At 42.1% G+C, this 16,544-nt stretch overlaps 1 protein-coding gene across 9 annotated transcripts in view; it reads right to left on the reverse strand.

Annotated features, from left to right (window-relative positions):
- FRMD4A (FERM domain containing 4A) overlaps positions 1-16,544 on the reverse strand; it is a 355,674-nt gene that overhangs the window by 56,437 nt on the left and 282,693 nt on the right. For all 9 annotated transcript variants that reach the window (XM_048962839.1, XM_048962846.1, XM_048962854.1 and 6 more), the window contains 3 exons: positions 8,551-8,634; positions 1,385-1,450; positions 1,139-1,196 (listed from right to left, as the gene is read on the reverse strand). In XM_048962839.1, coding sequence (XP_048818796.1) covers positions 1,139-1,196; positions 1,385-1,450; positions 8,551-8,634 — 208 coding nt within the window. The remainder of the gene's footprint in view (positions 1-1,138; positions 1,197-1,384; positions 1,451-8,550; positions 8,635-16,544) is intronic.

Below are 16,544 nucleotides of genomic sequence, written 5' to 3' on the forward strand. Positions count from 1 at the left end.
AAATCAGAGAGGAAGGAAAGAGAATCACCCAGCTGACTTGAATTATGTGGAGGGATTTTAGCATTAATCTTGAAAATGCAGCAGTAATGGGATCTGAGAGCTACAAAGTGATAAGGTCTGACAGTCTTGGACCCAACTGCTTTGTGTCTGAGCGTGCAATAAAATGTCCTCATGCAGTAATGGCTGATATCTGATACCAGCCTCTGCAATTTACTGGACTGGAGTCCTCAATGAAATTACATCTGTTCTGTTAATGTGATAGAGCAAGGCAGAGTAAAACCAGCAAAACCAAAACCCCTACATCAGGCAGAAGCAAAAGCTATTATATTGCCTCACTGCTGCTCAGTGGCACAGACTGATCTTGAAGACTCCACTGGAACAGATCTCAAGTGTTAGCAGGCTAGAACATGCAGCCTAATCCATCCAATCTTTCTTGGACTGGAATACTCAAGAGATCTCAATGCAAAAGCATGAGATTGGAAAATTTGGTGATAAATCACTAAACAGAAAAAATAAGGAATTTCATGAATACCTGCATGAAATTGTCACAGTAAGAAGTGGAGAATGGTGCGTGTATGAGTGTGTGTGTGGTGGAAAGTGCCATGTCTAGAGTATGCACCAGTGATTTGGCGTTAATATTTGGCATCTTTATGCACTATATCTGTATCCATCTATATGAATCTCAAATGAAAGTAGTTGCAGTCTGCAGATCATGGCTGACCCTGGTTAGTTGCTCATTCATCTGCAGGCTAGGAAAAACCCAATCTCCTGGAACTACTACAAGGAGTGAAGCACTGACTTTGCCAGCAAAATGCCTGGCTTGTTCCTTTGGTGCTGGTTCACTGTTTTCACCAGAGCTTGCCACTGTATGTGTCCTGAATATCTCTAGCCTAACTTCACTAGCACAGCCAAAGGACTTTGTCAGTTTTATCTTGAAGAACAGCATTTTCCTCTTTGGGGCTGTATTTACCAAACATTCACTACACTGTTGAAATAAATTTATTCTACCACAGGAAATGAAACAAGACTTCAGTAATAGTGCATTGTACTCTGAAAGCAGTACAGTTATTTTCCCCTCTCCCCCTACCTCTCCAAAATCAGTATAATTCAGTAAATAACCCTTTTTTGTAGCACATACCTTTACTGCGTAATAATGCACTCCATATGTTGGGAGGGATTCTACAATACTCATATAACTGAAAAACAACACATAAGAGAATAACACTGAGAGGATGATCTAAAAAGAAATGCTTAAATATATAATAAGTACATACATAAAGCATTAGATAAGATGGGAGACATAGCTACGTATTAGATTTACAGTCCAGTATAAATATTTCCTGATAAAACAAAGGTCACCAGAAGTTGCTTTTATTTCACTTACTTCACAATTGCTTGACCTCTTGTCTGGCCATTCAGTTTCTTGTAGTGTTCAATGACTCGGTCCTCGCTGGAAAAGAAGAAATGAGATGTTGTATTTAATGGCAATATCTTGACCAAGAAGCATGCAAAAAGAGTAATAAATGCTCTGTTAGCACAGCTACCAACAAGAGAATTAGAGATGCCAAGTAAAAATGTTAGATGATGGAATTTGATGTCACTCAGGGAAACCAAGGGGAGCTCACAGGCTGAGAATAAAACTGGATTGCTAAGAGTTGGTTTTCTGGAATAACCCTTTTTAACTCACAAACACCTACAGACTTTTCCCTCTCCACAATACTTTCCTTACATACAAATGGTGCCTATGATGTTACACTATGTGAAAGCTTCATTTTCTTTCCAAGAGCACCAAGCGTACTCAGTTAGCAAAGCTCTCTGAAATTAGTGGCCACTAATAGCCCTAAAACTCACAGATGATTACTCCTCACTGCAACTGCACAAAACTATGTGCAAGAGCACTAGTAGAAGCATTCTTGGAGTCATCTATCTCAGCAAGGAGTTAAATTCCCAGTATACACAGAGGCTATGTATTTAACAGCAGGTTAAACAGTGTCAGAGAATGTGTCCTAGTCACTCAAAGTTGAGTCCCTTTGTTGTTGAAGTATTGATGTGCCTTTGCATATTTCTGGGTTATACTAACTTGCAATTCCTCAGGCAACACTTGGTCATGCACTGGGAGTTAGCACCAGCCAGGGCCTATTCCTAGTGCTGCTTTGGAAAGTAAGAGATTTTCATGGTTTAGAATGTTCCAGTCAGTGGCCCTCAATGTCAGACAACAGTTCTAGGCACATTTGATGAAGGCATGTTAGACATTCACCTCTACACAACAGAGATGCAGCATCTGAGACTATGTCAACATGATCCAAAGAACAGACTGTCAAACATCCCCAGTTTCAGTTTTAAAGAATCTTCCATTTCTCTGGTAAATGGGTTGCAGGAGAGCACAGAACCGGAGCTATTTGATGCGTACAATCAGGTGTCCTAGCAAGGTCACAGCATGGCAAAGCATAAATCAGTGATCTCCTTTCAAAGGTTCACAGTGCACTCTGATTTCAACAGCATTCCTCTTGATCTGCAGCACATCACAGCCTACAGACTTGGTACTTTCATGCTGGTCTGACTTTGGTTCTTTAACTTCCAGCAATGTAATGCCCACAGGACAGGCTTTGCTGCATTTCTATAGCAGAATACTCAAGATTTCATGTTTAAATCCAATCTCTTGCTCTTTATGTTGTAACTCCAAGTCTGTTGTGTCTCCTAGAGGTACATTACAAACATTATCAGTCTAAGAGGAAACCTGAACTCCTTCCCCACCTAGTACTGCATAAGCTTGCAGTTGTACCAAGTGTCTGTCTAATGTTATCATGCCACACATGGTTTAGGTTATTGTGAACTGGAATTGCTCCTTCTCTGCATTTTCTTTATCTAGCCGAACATTTAAAGGCAGCCATGTGGTTGTCCACGACATGATAATCTTTTTCCAGGCAGAAGTGAAGCTTTTTTATTTCTGGACAGTATGAAGGAGCACAGCAGTTTGGTAAGGTAGATGACCTTGCTGTAACTGCTCAGATGCGCTCATGGTGCCATTTGTGGAAAAATGCAAGTTGTTTCATTGAGCATAGCCCACCTAATATGGCTACATCTTCCCACTGCTGCCTTCCCCATATGCATGCTTGTGCCAGGAACATCTGTCTGGGGCCAGTGTCTCTGCCAAAAAGAAGTTCCCCTGTCCATGCAGGGCCCACCTCTGCTGACACCATTCACAATGCCCTCAGTGATGTTACAGGCCGTGGCCATGCACATCCTCCTGTGATACACAGGATGCTGATCTGTGATGTCACAAGGAGGACATTCCACACTGTGACACGACAAACAGGATGTTCTGTGCACAGATGGGGAGTGGGGCCCTGGCACAGGGGAGCTGAGGACTGTGTGTCTGTCCCTAGTAAAGCCAGGAAGAAGGCAGAGGAACGAAAACACTGGCGCAGACACCAAAGAGTGATTCAGAGGAGGCAGTCTGTCGGTTCATCCGCAGGGCCAGCTGTTCTCCCACAAGCCTGGCATTTGTCACAGTAACTGCTTTCCTCACTCACCAACTCATCCTGTGAAAATAAAAGGGGTCTTACTGGGGCAGGGTGAAGAGATGTCCCACCAGCACACCACAGCACATCAGAGGGTGCTGATGGAGTCAGTGACAAACTACATGGGTAAAGCAATGGTCATCTCTCCCATTAAATCCCTCAGAATGATTTTAATGCTTAGAAAATAACTGTAATGAAATTCAATGGTTATAAAACCATATTCAGCCCATGGATCTCAGCAAGTACCATGGATGTACGGGCGTGCATATGAAGGCAAAACTTAGCTCGCCTGCTATGATTATCATAAACAGGATTACTTTTGGAGCAATAACTGAATTACAAGAGTGCTCAGTACTGGAAGATCTCCATCATTCTTAATTAAAAAGATGGACAGGGAGAGCTTACAACCCTTTGAAATTATCTTTTAAACCCTTGATTGCACACGGATGCAATTGCTCTGTCTCACACAGGAATAAATGAGGAATGACTTCTCAAAAACTAGTGGAGTTTCTCCAGCAAAAAATGCTCATAGCTTTGGTTTCCACTCTGCACATTTTAAGGTATAGATTGAGCTCTAATATTAGTGCCATTCAAGGAACAGATAAATGCACCTGCCTGCTGGTTGCCTAATGTGGTTCTGGCTGTGCACTGCTTTCTTACAAATTATTATTATGACAGATATATTCCTGTACCACATCCCTAGGGTATGGAAGCCAAGTGATGGCCCATTTCCTTAAAAGGATAGACTGGATGCCAAGGAGCCTTCTTGAACAGCATAACTTATGTTCTCAAACCATACTAAAAGATGTGGCATAGTCCTCAGTTTTCCTAAAGAAATACAGGCAACACTCTCCATGCCTCCATTGCCCTCTTAGAATACTATGTTCCTTTATAACATTTTGAGACCTGCAGATGGTAAGTGCAAGAAAAATATCATCCTTGGTTCTGCTTTCTTTTGGATAAAAAATAAAGCTTGAATTATCAAGGCATTAATAGGACTTACTGCCTTTCACCTTTCTGTAACACTGGGCTAGTCACACGGTGGGAAGAGGTATTCCAGGGCACAGTTCATCCAGTCTGTTTGGGTGGTTTCCCTGGGAGGATATTATTGTTGCTTCTCTCCACTGACAGTAAAGGGAGCTGAGGGCCCCTAGTTCAGGTGGAGTTGTCTGCATTGAAGCAATGTTGACGACCAGATGAATCCCACCCTAGCTGCCTGACACTGGCTTCTCAAATAGTTCTTTGGACTCTTTATTCATTCACACAGCCTCGCAAGGAGGATCATCCAGCACAGAGATCACTTTCTGCCTCCTACTCTGGGATGGAGGTGTAAGCCCAGTATGTGCCAGGGAAAACAAGTAAAATCATTCACAGGTCAGAAGGAGGATCAGCAGAGCTTAAAGACCTTCTCCCTTGTCATTTCAGCTGTTCTCCAAGCAGCTGCCATGCTGTTATTGACAGCTGGGAGAGTGCTAGGACACTGCCTGGACCACCAGCTGATGTCTCCTCTTGCTCAGCTCTGGCTTGTTGCTGTGTCAGCAACACAGAAACTCATTCATAGTTAATATGGAGACATGGGGGCAGCTGAAGCGCTACTGTCTGTCTGTCAGATCATAAAATGTTCCCCCCAGAGCTGCAAAAATTAATACTTGGATGATGTCCTGTAGCAAATAACTCATAAAGATCTGAAGAATTACCAATAAATCCCTCCTGTCACAGCAGTCTACAGAACTGAACAGGCAATTTGCAAGCAAATGTGGGGCCCGATCTTCTTATTACCAGATTCACTTTTTCAAAGGCATTTGTTTCTCCACTCTATACCCAGCAAATTGAGCTGTTTTAAATAGCTATCCACGCACTGCTGCACCCTTCTGTATTCTGTTCCCAGCCTAATTTGTCAGTTTTGATGATATTCTCAAATTTGCTCACATCATCTCTATTTGCAGTGATCCAAATGATCAAATACTGCCCCACTGAAGCCAGCAGAGCATCTCACAGGCCATGAGGACAAATAGGAGGATTAGAGCCTGTGGTCTGTTGTGTATTAAGAGAAACTGAATTGTGGTTTTCAGTCAGTATCTTCAGAGTTGGATTTTCTGCCAATGCTGATGCTTTTGATTGCTAAAAACAACTTGCATGCAAACTCTGTTGGAACCTGGGAGAAGTCTGGCTTCCCTGTAGTTCACTAGAAATCCCATTCTGGCACCTACTTTTGTGCTATTACCTCGGATCCTTGTATTCTTTTGGTAACCTAGTCCTGTGCTGGCTTGCTGGGGAGGATCTAGATTAAGACAAAATGCACCGACAATGAAAGTGAACTAACACATAATCTCCAGTGTCCAGTGATTATTTTTGAGTCTAAAATAATAAATACTATCAGTTGTTTCCATGCATGGACAAGAGAAATCAAAATTCAGGGCCTCAGTTCCTGGACTGTGTGAGAGGACTAGAAACTCAATTTTCATTTAGAACAACAAAAAAAACCCCACAACACCCTACTTGCTTCAATCAGTCATGCTAAGATAGGCTTGAGAACAAGATGTTCAACTAATGCTTCTTAATCTACAAAGAGCTGTAAACAGCAACATCATGATACACAAATTACAACCTTCGTCTTTGCTGTGAGGTCTTCAAATCTCCAAGAAGAGGTTGGAGTGGAAAGGCCTGGAGCAAGGGTGCGTAACCAGGAGACTCCATGAAGGTGGAGCTGGGGGCCACAAACTGTCTTTACTCAGACCTCTCTGAATCTAAGAATCCAGGACCCATCCTACTGGTCTTACTGCACTAAATAGGAGCAATTGGTGATGCTTTTCATGATGTGAATCAGAGATGCTGTATTAGTTCACGCAGATCTGCAATAGTCACTTGTTGAAGGCATCATGGTATCTACTTGAACTAGCATTTTATCACTCTTTAGTCTATTTCAGACTATTCTGATGCGGTTACAAATACAGTATGGGATTGTTTTGTATGTTTATTTAAAACTAACTGGAACAATTGCTTGCCCTACCCCTGATATTTTCAGTGTTCCTATCTGGAGCTAGAAATTCACTTGCTATTGCTTCGTGTTAATACTGAAGAACCAGAGCACAAAACTGACTACAAAAAGAAAGGGACAAGATTAAATTTGTATCTAGTATGCAACCTGTGTGAGATGCAGAAGAGAAGGGATGCAGCACGTCAGTAAATACGTCTTTAAATCTTGCCCTCTTAGATCAAGGAAATTTGAAGCTGTACTTTGGAGTCTTTGTTGGATTCACCAGTGGCCTCTTCCTGAGACCATTCAGCATTTCAGAAGGTCACTTGAAAAAGCCATTATTAAAAATAACTAACTGCCTGGTCACTGAAGTGAAATTATGAGTCACGGGACTGTAGCCACTGGTTTTATTACCCCACTGGAAACAACTAGCTTCCCAATCTGTGACCTGTTCTCAGTCAAATGGGAACTCCCACAGAATTAAGTACAGCTGCAAGAAGTGCTGTATCTTGTGTATAACCATAAATACTTGCATTCTCAGGTTTTCACTTGGCTCTTCTTGCTCCAGGTGACTCAACATAGCCCAAAGGCAAGAGAGGACACAGGATGTCCCAGACTGGGATTTCCCAGCAGGAATACAGAATCACAGAATCACAGAATCACCCGGGTTGGAAGGGACCCAAAGGATCATGTAGTTCCAACCCCCCTGCCTAGCAGGGCCACCAAACATACACATTCAGATCAGGTTAATATTCTCTAATATTGAGTTATCTCATTGATGTTGGGGGCAGACAGATGAGCAGATAGGGCCTGACAGGCAGCCTGGGTTGTCAGTGCTTTCCTATATACAGATACTGTCACAGGAAACTGGAGCACAGATTATGTGGGTGCTTTAATAAGACCTCAGTCCTTGTAGCTACTGAAGGATCAGATTTGCCTTCTTCCCTGTCCAATGCTATTTGTTCCCACCGTTTCTATTGTGGTGGCTTTTAACTTGAGCTACCACAGTGTCAGCCAGACCAGGCTACACATCTGTATGGAGGTGGTCTGTTTTTTTAATGTGTTTGTGATTAAGGGAACCATTAGTTTGTGTAAATGTTCCTAATCTCTGCCTAGGACTCCGACTCTCCCCTGATGTGCTTAGAAAGTGATGAGTACCTCACAGAGTAGAGGTTGGTCTATAGCTTGACACTAGGTACCAGTAGTTCTGGTATTACAGGCATGCTATTTAAAGTGAATGGATTTGCTGGCGAAATGAAGATTTGAAATCATAAACTATAAATTGAACTTTCTTCCCCTGCCATCCTCAGATTATCAAGATTATCAAGAAACTGAGAGTAGCAGATAAAGAAGGTCACTCCCACCCTGAGGTTTGTAGATGAATGCTGTAAAGACAAACATGCTAGGGAAACAAACAGAAAAATCAAGTGAGAGCATCTCCCCGTTAATTTTTTCCTGTTTGCACAGATGAGAGGGATAGGCAGGGTGGTACAGAAGCTATATGTGAGGCATACAGAATTTAACTGTGATCCTTCTCCTACTCAGCATTTCATTTTCAGTGCAATAAAAGCTAAAGTTGCAAGCCTCCACCTCCAAACATCACCTAGTTCACATTATAGAAGAAATATATCCCTGTTAGTTCAGCTGTGCCGTTCAGAGAGGTAAAGCAAGGTAAAGCAAAAATCACTCAAAAACAATGCATAGCAGTGCAAAACACTGACATTTCAAACTGGGAAAACTCTTGCTTTCCACAAATGTAAAGTGCTGGAAAAGGGAATGGCATATTAGGTTGGTCTCTCGATTTCATTGGGACACTTGGAGGTTTACAGTGAATCTTCTTGCCAGACATTAATGGAGTCATTTGGCACATGGGGAACTGATTTGCAGTGTGATAGCTGTACTTTACTTGTACTGCATCATGCAATCAGTTGGTGTCAGATCCAGAGTTAGGAGGCAAGAATACCTGCCCCAGTGTCACTCCCAGACCTCTGACTGCCACAGCCAGGCCCTGGATGAAACACTACAAAGCTACTCAACAGAATGAAACATTACCAGTAAGCAAGGGAAGGATGCTCCTTCAGCGCTGGTGTTGGAAGGGCTGGCAGCTTCTTTAATTCATTCCTTACAACTTCATTGCTGAAAGAGAATTCAAAAGGAGGATCAGGCTACAAGAAAACAACCACAGTATTGATATGACCTGACCTAGCTGGCAGGCTGCTACAGCTCTACATCTGTTCCTCCTTAACAAACGGCAGTGGGGTTTCCTTTCCCATTCTCTTTATTTTATGGCAGCATGGTTAACTTTTCCCTCTATTATCAAAATTGGAGCAAAGCTCTTTCAGATGGTTATGTTGAAGCATTTCCTACCAGTGACTCTGGACACACAAGTTACCATGCCACATTGCACAGAGCAACGTCCCAAGAACACATTCATAAACAGAACAAGGGGAAAAAGAAAAAAAAAAAAGAAGAGATGCTTTCATCTGCAGTAAAACGTTTTTATTTAATGCCTACAACCTGTTGCAAAAAGTAATTATTTGCTTTCTTAGCACCATACGTTGCTCTTAGCATTTTGCACTTGGGAACAGGCCTTTGCACATCTTCACTGATAAGACTCCAGCCTGAATTTACATCCTCAGTAGGACCATGCCCAATTACTTCGCTAGCATTCTCCTCCCTGCAGTTTCCAGCTACAACTCCGGCCAACTGGAGCAACAAAGCTGCACACCAACGAGCAGGAAATGCTCATGAAATGTCAGACCGGTTCTCACAGATGAAATTAAACCATGGGATTTTCTTCTAGCAGCCCAAAATGCCTTCCCTTCAGCTTCCAAATGCATAAGGAATTGCGAGCACACAAAAAGAAATCTCTCAAGGGTCTGCAAGGGAAAGCAGAGTTGCTGCTGCTTTTAGTACCTTAGAAATACACTGCTAAGAGGGTCAGACAGGACACTGAGAAGTGCCAAAATTGGCTGACTTTTTAGCAGCATTTTTTTTCCCTGCCTTCTTGCACCCAGCTCTTTATCCTGCAAAAAAGTGTTGGAATGGCTGCCCAGGGAGGTGGTGGAGTCGCCATCCCTGGCAATGTTCAAGAGGCATCTGGATGAGGAGCTACGAGATATGCTTTAGTAGCTTGTGGTAGCAATGGTAATGGGAGGACAGTTGGACTAGATGATCCTGAAGGTCATTTCCAACCTTGTGCTTCTGTGATTCTGTCCTGGAGCTGCAGTCAGACACTTCCTCCTGGAGAAGAGGAGGCTCAGGGGAGACCTCATTGCTCTCTATAACTTCCTGAAGGGAGGTTGTAGTGAGCTGGGGGTCGGCCTCTTCTCTCGTGTCATTAGTGATAGGACCAGAGGGAATGGCTTCAAGCTACGGCAGGGGAGATTCAGGCTGGACATGAGGAAGTATTACTTTTCAGAAAGGGTGGTCAGGCACTGGAATGGACTGCCCAGGGAGGTGGTGGAGTCACCGAGCCTGGGGTGTTCAAGGAAAGGCTGGATGTTGTGTTGAGGGACATGGTTTAGTGGGAGCTATTGGTGATAGGCAAACGGTTGGACTGGATGATCTTTTAGGTCTTTTCCAACCTTGGTGATTCTATGATTCTATGATTCTCTTCCAGAGCTCTAAATTTCCCAGCCTATTTGCTTCCCCTGTAGAGCAGCAGAGCCATTAAGCAGGCAGACAGGTAGTCTTGGCTTCCCCAGCTGTAGACCAGCCCTCCTGACAGGACCACCTGACCATCTGAGGCCCAAAGAGCCCTAGGATGTCACCCTGTGCTTTGTTCTGGTCTCTGTGACATCCTATAGGGCGGCTCCCAGAGATGCTGTACTGCTTCATTTGTAAACATTTTCCCACAGCATTTGTCTATTTGTGCATCCCAGCAGAAGGCTCTGTCTGGGACCTAAATGGGTTTGTATTAATTGGAGTTTGCAGGTTAATTGCAGGGTTGAGCTATAGGATAAACTGTTAACATAAACCTTGGAGCAGACATTTTTGTACATCTACAGGTATCTATTATCATGGCAGTTCCCTGACAATCATATAAGTAGAATTAAAATAGGACCATGACTTCTAGTCAATATAAATCTATGCCAGAGATGCCCAAGTGTCAGTTAGGTTCAAATTTTGCAGAAGGAATATGTGCAGAACAGCATTTGCAAGATATGACTAAGGCAACTACTGCCATACTAAGCACACAGTAAACAACTCAGTAACATCTCATATGCCAAGTCTGGCGAACTGTTTGAAGACCCACTCTTGCCTAAATTTCACAGTCATTTGAACATCAGATCTTCCTTTGCAAGTGCAAATGATTGAAAACTATTCAGATGTTTCTTTCATTTACCATGTGCAGGTAAATATATGCACAAGTCTGAACAAGAAGCTGCTCTGCTCTGTGTTATCTGCTGATCTGGCCACTGTGCAGTGTTTGACAGCTCAGAAAACAAGCTTCTGCTCTGTATAGAGTTTACGGGATCTGCCTAGAGATATCTCCTCCACAGCATGTGATACTCGGCTCTTTGACATTATGAAAGAAACAGGAAAAAAAAAACCTACCACCAAAAAGAAAAAAGATTATAAAAAATTACCAGAACAACTGAAGCACAAGAGGCAGTTCCTACCCTCAAGTGAAGATTTTTTGAGGTTGGCTGCTTACAGAAGGAAGTTGAGAAACTTCCAAAACTCTTCTGGGAAGATAGAGAGTGATTTCCAAACAGGGGCTTTCTGAACTCAGACAACTGTCAAGTAGGATGAGATTAGCAGTGACTAACTATCATTGAGAGTCTGGGAAAAACCCTAAGCCAGTAACAGCTCCCATGAAAGAGAGGGCAAATACCAATCAGCTCCCTCTTTCCTGCCAGTGAGGAACAAAGCCTGCACTGGGATTAAAAACAGTCTTCTAAAAATCCGACGAAAAGACATTTCTTGTAATGTTGTTGGATGGCATCAGTATTTCTGCTCAGTACCTAGAAAATATCATAAAATAAAGGTAGTGCTGCACGACTTCAAAGGGACAAATGTACTTCAGGTCATAACTTCAGAACAAAAAGACATTTCATTCCCTAGTCCGTATATTCACTGAGTCTTCTGGCTAGAGTCTCGAGGCAATTGAATTTAGACTCCCTAAAGGATGTCAAATCAAGCAGACAGGAAAAAAGAATGGCTCACATTGCATTTGAACTGGTGGCCACGAGGTCACTTTTCTCCATTAAAACACCAAACTCCTTAATTTTTGAAATGTTTCCAGCAGGATCACAAGTGGTTTCTTACTTACTGTGTTTCCAAATCTTTCTAGTGAAATATCTCAGTGTGTTTATTTTATTACTGTATTTAGGAAGTGTTTAATCCTGACACTGGTGCTGCATTTGTCTCATAGTCTTAAAGTGTCTCGTGTACCTCCAGGATTGGTAATATATAGAAGGGTGCTTCTAATTCACATTCATTAATACACACAGTAAAAGGCTCCAAAGAAACTTCCTCTATGTCCTCCAGACCACTTCAATCCTGCCCTACAGTGGAAATAATATTATTTAGGAGACTGAATGACAAGATGAAAAATGAATTGGAAAAGCCATCTCCACAGGATCCTGGCTGCTAGTTAGATATCCAGAAATAGAGTTGACTGGCTGGAGAATGGACCTAGAAAACAGGAATACCTGAGTTCCTTGGCCCAAAAAACTGCTGTCTGCATCTCTAATTTTTTCTACACATGAACATAAAGGCTTACCTAGCCAATTCATAAGCAGTTTGTGAAAAACAGGTGGGGTTTTTTTGCAAACTGGCTGCAATAATTTTAAGCAATATTACACATGCAGTTATGTCTCAGGAAATCCATACATTTTCCAGCATGTGTAATAACAGTGATCAGTAACAAAACAAAACTGCAGGTGAAAGCTCTCAACTCTTCTCAGCATAGCAATTAATTCAGTTGAATGAAATCGGAAATGCAGAGTCTGAAATTCTCAGAATAAACAATACCATTTGAGATACAGTGTGTAGGATCTCCTCCATGTGGTTGCAAGATGGAAGAGTGCAGAATGGGTTTTGTAACCACTTAATAAATCTCAGCTGTTTAAATGCCACTTGGTTACTCGGAAAGAAAAGTAGGCCTGTAACTATGTTAGGTTACCATCCACCCAGATGTTGACTTTATTATGAAACTCTACTTCACAGCAAACTGGCTGTTTGCTTTCCTTTCCTCCCCTGTTATTTCATATTTTGCTGGGAGATACTTGGAGTTGACTTGAAATATCTCATGGTGTTCAACCTGCAATCTAGGAGGGTCAGCCTGAAGAACTAGCTGCAGCATTTCAGGATTTTCTTTAATTCAGTGTTTCCCCTCCCCAGTCTAAGGTATGACTGGTGTATGTTATTTCTAGCTGCCTTGACACAGGGACTGCTTAGGGTTGAAAAGCTGGATTCAGAATTTTTAAAACCAAAGTTGGTGTGAGTTACCCAATTATTTTGGTCTACATCAGATAGGATTTAAAATCTGGTAGGGTTAATTAGAGGGGAAAATCTAACAACAATATACTATGGCCCACAACCAAATAAACCAGAGCACCATAATTCCTTCATCTCTGAGGGCCTAAAGAGGGTCACACCTGTAGGATTTACATTCATCTAACAAAATGAAACTTGGAACTGCCTATTCTCTGCCAACCAAGTGTGACTTTGTTCCCACCTAGAAATAATTTTAGCTTGAGCTAATAACCTTTACATCTGTTTGCGGTATACTAATTTAGTAGCTTTACAGAACAGGTGATCCTGTGCCAATTTTTTGGTAACTAATACCAAAAAGAACAGCTCAAATCTAAAGTGTCCTGTTTAACTGAGAATCCATTGAACAGGGGTACCTAATTGCCCAAAATTCAATAGTATGTGCTAAGCTAAATCTAAACCTTTTTCGTTCTGTTGTCAAATGAAGCATTTTAGTAGTCTGCAACAATGTGAAAAGCTTCATCTGTTAGTGCAGAGGACTAGGAACATTTTAAGGAGAATTACATTCTATTTTAAAATCTCACTCAGCTTGTGTTCTGCCTAAATCTGCATCAACCCAGAGATGTAAAAATCTGCTTGCGAAACACTGAGTTTGACCAGGCCACTTAAAGCAAACACTGAGAAATGCTTTTCTGGGTTCACCTAGAAAGGTTCAGGAGCTCAGGATTTTTGACAGATCTGCCTTTGAAATTAATTACATATTAGAAATGGGGGGAAAAAAAACCTTAGCTGAAGGAGTTAGAGACCAAATGGATCCATTAGGGCTATTGTGACATCTTAGCTCAAGACAGTTAAGCTCAAGACAGAACCAGCTCAAGACAGAGACTATGTGCTCTCCAGGCTTAGCAAACACTTGGGCAGTAATTAAGATGCCCAGACTAGGCAGTAATCCTGGGTGGCAAAAATCAGTGCAGAGAGACTCACATGTGATGATGTCCTACCAAAGAATGAACAATATGACATTGAAATAGCACATAAAGCTCTTCTGGGTATAGGAAAGAAGAGTACTATGAGCACAGTTACATTTTGAGGCATGGGATGAGCTTCTCTAAAGCAGCACTGAGAGCTGCTGTCAATGTAGATGTGGTAGTTCACAAAACTAGAAAACTAACTGCTAGAATTTCTAAGATCAATTCTGTTTTTTTGAGTTCTAATGAAACCCCAGAAGAAGACTTGCAACTTCATTCTGGAACCCTGAACTAGCCCATTGTGATCCACCACCTGGGTGCAGTGGGATTTGGTGACTCAGGTCACTACGGGCAGGTGCCAGCCCCAGTTCAAACTGTGACAACTTGGCCGTGGCTATCCCAGTACCCAAGGTGATGAGCAGCAACTCATAGGAAGGCTTCCCTGGGAACAACTATTCTCCCTCATCACAAATGAGCCGGTGCTTATGTGCTCTTATGGATTAGGGCCAAAGAGAAACTTGCAGTCACACAGGCTCTAAATCTGATGGTGGCAGCAGACAACCCAAGTGTGGAAATCTTCAGTCTGCATTCTTTGAAAACAAAGCAAGAGTTCAAGAGTTCAGCTTGCATGCAACATATGCTGCCATGAACAAAATACTATCTTTAAATCTCAAGATATTCACAATTGCAAAGCTTCTCTGTTTGAAAGAACAGCCAGTTGTGTTACAAGCAACATTTCAACAGCAAACTTCACACACTAAAGCCAACTTCAGCCATTCAGTCAGTACGTATATCTTCATCTGCAGTTCCTTTTGCTGGCTCCTGGCTTGGTTTGCCTCTCAGATTTTGCACTGATACAAATAACCACAACTCTCAGCGGGCAAAGTCTTGACCACAATGACCTCATGTTGACTTCAGTAGCACCTGGATCTCACCCAGCACATAAACCCCTGTCAGTGCACGTTATGAGGGAGACACTGGACAGGTATCCCTGGAGATGTTAAGTCTTCTCCTAGAATATAAATTGTCAGGGTAGGATTTTTCAACATTTCCTCAAGAACAGCCTTTAAATTCCATTAATAGAGCAGACTGCTTTGTCTCCAAAGTCCATTTAAAAGTTAAGATCCCTGGGACTGTCAGCAAGCTGTTATTATGACACCACTTCTCTGCTTGACTTGGCCATAAGGATTCCCTCTTCCACTTAAAACCTTTGAGAGGTTTGAGGTGAAAAGGAATAAAAGCTGTTTTAATAGCGATGACTGTTATAACAGCACAGAGAAACCACGTTTTGTGACATTTTGGGCATCCTCAAGGCCTAGAGAAATGTGCTGTTAATCTCAACTATTCCTTTTACAGCAAAGGACAGCAAAGATGGATGTTTTCCATTTGCTATTTCCACTTCAGGTCTGGAAAGAAATACTTGAAGAGAAGATGCTCTCAGTCCTATGACACTGAGCCATCTAACTGATTCCTCTCTGTTCTAAGGTTCATAGTCCGAGCATGTAGCTTGATTCATCATGTCTAGATATTCTGAGAAACTTTAAATATTGGTCCTCATAGTAAAACCAATGGAAGATGTGCTTTAGCACAGATCAGAGTGAGAAAATTCTGTTTGGTCCAGATCTTCTAGGCTGAGCACATGACAGTGCATGGAAAACCAGACTGAAAAATAGAAGAGCCACAGGAACTCCAGCGTCCCCTGAACAGTGCTGATAACTGAGTTAGTTCAAACTGAGTGAAACTGAAAGATGAAGCAAAATTGGGTTTGCGCTTCTGTGTTTTGAGAAATGATAGGGCAGAACTTGAACTTTTTTTTAGCAAGGGTTACATTATGTCAATCTCAGATTCCGTGACGAGCAGGCAATTATTTGCAATGCCTTTTTGCTACTTTATCTGAAACTCAGTGGACTGGAAGTCTCAATTTACCACAAGGTGGGACCTGACGTATCTCCGGTTGCTGTTTTTTCAGTCCTCTGTGTGTGTGTGGAGTACCATTAGTGTGCGTAACGCCAACAAGCTTCTCCAGCAATTCAACCTCATTGCCCAATCACACCTTCTTTTCTTCTCTGAAATTACCTTCTGTGGATACTGTGGTTCCCCAGATGACCTCAGGCACAGGTCAGCAAAAAAATATATATGGAATGTGTGAATTATTTAGCAGACAGATCTCCTAGGCTTTGGATGAAGAACTTTCATGTTTCTCACATGAGGCATCAAACAGCCACCTGACCTTTGATTGCTACTGAATAGATGGAGTCACCTCTTCGAATTTCTTAGAGCACTTCTAAAGATTTGGCTCAAGGGACAGCAGGAGTTCAACCAAACCAGTCATTTAAATTCTGATTTTGAGAACTCAGTCCAAATTCAAGCTGAAATATTGATCAGTGATGGAATTTTAATGCTGCCTCAGGCTAGGTCTGTGATATAAAAGTGATTGTAGGGTCCTTTCCCTACAAAAAAAAAAAAAAGTTTCCTTCCAAAGACTAGTCTATTTCCTGAACTTCATGGGTATATAAAGGGATTTGTCAACAACAACATAACAAATAATGCTGTTTGCAAGGGCATGCTCTGGTCGAAGGCTGTGTTTTGTAAAGAAACAAGGTGTCTATCCTTGCAATCCATTCCTGCTGCTAC

Source organism: Lagopus muta, chromosome 1 (assembly GCF_023343835.1).
Source record: "Lagopus muta isolate bLagMut1 chromosome 1, bLagMut1 primary, whole genome shotgun sequence".
Taxonomy (NCBI): Eukaryota; Metazoa; Chordata; class Aves; order Galliformes; family Phasianidae; genus Lagopus; species Lagopus muta.